At 32.8% G+C, this 4415-nt stretch overlaps 1 protein-coding gene across 2 annotated transcripts in view; it reads left to right on the forward strand.

The window, feature by feature from the left end:
* LOC110037100 overlaps positions 1-4195 on the forward strand; it is a 15621-nt gene extending 11426 nt beyond the window's left edge. The window contains exons 4-5 of one of the 2 annotated variants that reach the window (XM_020741677.1): positions 2779-2868; positions 3846-4195. In XM_020741677.1, coding sequence (XP_020597336.1) covers positions 2779-2868; positions 3846-3977 — 222 coding nt within the window. In that variant the 3' untranslated portion in view covers positions 3978-4195. Of the gene's footprint in view, positions 1-2765; positions 2869-3845 lie in introns of both variants that reach the window. The other variant, XM_020741678.1, reaches the window with a different exon arrangement.
* The last annotated feature ends 220 nt before the right edge of the window (positions 4196-4415 follow it).

The raw sequence follows: 4415 nt of genomic DNA on the forward strand, positions 1-4415 counted from the left end.
CTGATCGAGTAGACTGAATGCCGAGGATTTGGGACCGCCCATGCGAAACTCGAAGGAGTGACGAAGTGGCTTGAATTTTCTAAATGATGTGGGTTCTGTACTAGTCCTCTAAGAGAGTCGAACGGGGAAAGCCTAAAGCTAGACCCTAGGCTCTAAGGAGAGACAAAAAAGACCTCATCCAGAAATGAGGTCAACAACAACTTATTCAGAACAGCTTACTAGGAGCTGTTGTTGGATAAATGACCATTCTGCGCCTGTTTGCAACAGAACTATATATGGACAATAATAGGTAAAACAAATGTCTCAAACTATTTCAGTTTAGTTGCAAAAATTAAAATACATTGCTGATCATTTCGTGAGTATAAAAAAAATTAAAATAAGAAGAAATACAATTACAATTAAAAGTAAACAAATTAAAATGTTCAATTTAAAACTCTGATGTCGCCTGTCCTCAGCGGCACTGTCCTCTTGTGAAACCATCGTACCACGATCACTGTCGGCATGGGAGTTTGTCGGAATGTCGGCCCAACGGAAGAAACCGCGTCGTGCTAAAAGACCCTTATAACAACCGTAGAACTGTCTCCCTCTGATATGAGGCTGGCGTGATGTAAGTAAGGAAGGCGGCAGTCCACAGTAACACAACACAACTCGGGAGACTCATAAATCCGTCCAACACATGCAAACACATGCTCCTAGATAAGCATAAATGAGCAACTAAAGAAACGAAATAACAGAGGGCAGAGTGTAGCAACCATTTGCACTGTTAGATTCAGCATCAAAGGAAGCCCCATTCCAGTTAATAGGGGGTGGCATATATGAGGGGGTGCATGGCTTTGCAAGCCAGTTAACAGGAGAGTTACCGTCCAAAAATATAAAACTCATTTGCACTGTTAGATTCAACATCAAAGGAATCTAGAAAACCCCATAGAAATGTACCAAACAACATTACCAAGCTTTCCCCACTATATATTGTCCCCACTATATAATTGCAAAGCACTAGGACAATATAAGAGCAGAAATAAAACTGCATGTAAATGCCCCAAACATTATAAAAAAGTACAATATAAGAGCTTTCATCACTGACCTCCCAAGCCTATATGGGGCATGAAAATTCCAAGATGGGAACAAACATTTGGAAGGCGATATTCATTTTCTTACTTTTTTTTTCACTGATAGTTTTTAATCTAATAACTTGAAATAGTCACTTAATAATGTAATTTAAATTAACTAAAAAATAAAAACATTTGTGAATTTTTTTTTTAAGTGGTCATATTATCTCTTCTTGTATTCATTTTCTAGCTCGTCTTATATATGAAATTATTAGTTTAAATTCTTGTGAGTTATCATAACAGTGAATTTTTTAAACTTTTAAATTATAGTAACATAACAAAAAATAAATAATATTAATAAACTAGTATAGAAGCATTAATAGTTTATTTTTTGAAATATGACCATTCAAGCAAATTCAAAATATTCATTATGTCGTACTATATTATTTTATATATAACTATCACAACAACATCATCTAAATTGTATCAAATTATGTAGATTTTACTTGAGGAAAATTCCTTCATTCATTTTTCATAAACAAGGTACCTATACGTAGGGAAATCAATCCCTCCTTATTTACAAACTTACGAAACATATCTTACCTAAATTAGGAAAAAAATAATTTAGAATAAAAAATAGAAAAACCTAAAATAGGAAGAGAAGAAACCAATCAATGGTTTCCTAGGATATCCCAATCAAATCCTCCAAAATTTGGTGGTGGCTAGCCCATATGAGAGGTAAATATGAAAAGAACCAAATATGAGATTCCCACACTCCCCCTCAAGTTGGTCGTAGATGTTGTAGAGGCCAAGCTTGGTATTGAATTCTGAGAAGTCGTTGAAAGGAAGAGCTTTGGTCAAGACATTAACAACTTGTTAGTGTGACGTGATTATCATATACCTATTGAAATCGGTCCATGAGTGTCAGTAGAAGTATTATGATTCTAAGTATAAAATAATAGAATTTGATGTCCAAAGTATATATTTTTGTAAGTTAGAGTAATGAAATGTAAATTTTGATTTGGCCAACAAGGAAAATTAAATCCCAGATACATTAAACCATTGAAATTATTGAGAGTTGGATGGTTGCTTACAAATTAACATCACCCACTGCATGCGTGTGTGCGTGTTACTGCACGTGCGCTTCTTACCAGTTAATAGGAAAGCTTTTATAGCCTAAAAATGATATGAATCAATGAAATATTGTTCTCCTTGTCTCCTTTCATATTTCATGTCTTCAAAATTTATCATTTTGGTTCGAAATTGCTATAAATATTTTTATTTTTTTTGTATGTTATGCCAAAAAAAGAAATTATGGGCACAACTGTTTTAAAATTTGATACAATTGCATTTAAAATTTAATATTTTGTCTTCAAAATAACCATAAAGATGTTCATTTTTGCATATATCTTTTGTCTAAGATGAATTAATCAAACACATGGTTACGATTTGACTTTTAAAAGCCAGGTGTCACATTTTGATAGGATTGTGCTGGGAATTGTATCAGGGCATTCTAACCTTTTTTCCTTTTTTGAATTTATATTAGAAGTCATAAACCTTAAAATATTTGACACAGGAAATGATTTATATCTAAATTGATTTTGATTCGTCATGTGCAAACTCACACTACAAATAAGTATTAGCCTATTGAATGTATCCATTTTTGATACATGGAACTACCTGTCATAAATAAAGGTTCTTAGTTGCTTAATGTAGTTTGTCAGTGCAGGCAACTCTTCTCCGGCTGAAGTGCATGACTTGGAGCATGGAACTAAGGAATTCAATACCTGGAAATCGCTATTCAATCATTACCTTGAAGGCAAGTATTCTGTACAGTCAACAGTTTTTTGTTAAGCTTTTTGTTGAAGAAAAAGACTTCTTCACCGCGTACTGGATCAGTTCTGCCAGTAGAACATAGCCTAAAATTGCAGTTTCGAGGTTAGTTTCTGATATTAATTACTGAATATTTTCATATCTTCTGCAATGTAAGGAAGAACAGGTCTGCAACCTTAATGGTTTGTTCTTATTTAATTAGTATCAAGATTTAAGTTTCTATGTACCTACAAATTCACTTTAATTTGTACGGAATTCCATCACCGTGAGCTTGGAATTTCCATTACATTTCAGTGAATACAAGTGATAATAAAGTATTATGCTGAAGTATAAAGATTTAAGTTCATTTAAAATAATAAAATGTCCAAAAGGATACTGTCTTTTAAATATAATGAAAATAACCTTATATAGGATTTACGTCCATGGACTATTCCGGCTCAATCTAGTCTTGGATGTGGGCTTGATTCTTGACTTTGGTTCATGTAATGCATCGTGAACGTCTTCATATTCATTACATAAAAAAACAAATTCACCTTTTATGTTAATTTTTTATGCAAACTTTTTTGATTGATTGTTCTTTCTTTGGTCCACAATTATTTTTGACGCAAGTCATTATCATGAATCTCTTCTTGATAAAGTATTTGTAATTAAGATGGTTTTCTAGATTTTCGTTGTCTTCTTAGAAGAAGTTTGTATAGTGCTTAGAGTTTATTACGGTAGACCTAATAGGTAATGTATTCATGTAACTATACTAATAATTTTTTTATGGCAAACCAAGTTTGAAGCGTAGTTTATATTTTTCAAATGTATGTGTTATACATGAACAGAAAATCCAATCTAATAGCTACGCTTTCCTTAAAGCTTATTAAAGTTTATGCAAAGTAGCTTTTGCTATTGTTCATTTTTTTGTTTCTGTTGCAAAACTTATCCTTCTTTTCTCCTGTACGCTTTTTGGTGCTGTAGTTGCATGATGGTACTAAATCCCATTTGGACGAAGTGGAAGTGAAGTTCCAGCTTTCAAGAGATACTCTGGAAGCAATGTTGAGATCAATGACTTGTATTAAAGATCAACTATCTGATTCTGTGGGTACCTAAGCCTTCACTGTTATATGTATTGTAGAAATAGAGGTGATGTTAAACCAGTTTATGCTTAGATGATGAGAAAAATGGCACCTTCTGTACCTTGCAACGACACTACAAATCATTGGGAAGTTGAACAATAGATAAATCTGACATGCATGTTCTGTTAGACACATGATATTCTTGAGTTTACTCCCACCTTGAGTATCTTAGGAGTAAATTTAAAGACAGACCACACAACTCTTATGCATTTACATATTGAATCTAAAGTTTGATATTTACATGGTATTAAAAACTTATGCATGAAAATGTGTATTTCACTTTTAAAAGTTTATGATAGTGTTATTTTTGATGTGATGTCAAAGATTTGAGTGTTATGTCTGTAAATATTATAGTTTAGGTGTTAGACATGTAAATATATAAGAATTGTGGAGTATGTATGTAAGTGCCCTA

Source organism: Phalaenopsis equestris, unplaced genomic scaffold (assembly GCF_001263595.1).
Source record: "Phalaenopsis equestris unplaced genomic scaffold, ASM126359v1 Scaffold215199, whole genome shotgun sequence".
NCBI lineage: Eukaryota > Viridiplantae > Streptophyta > Magnoliopsida > Asparagales > Orchidaceae > Phalaenopsis > Phalaenopsis equestris.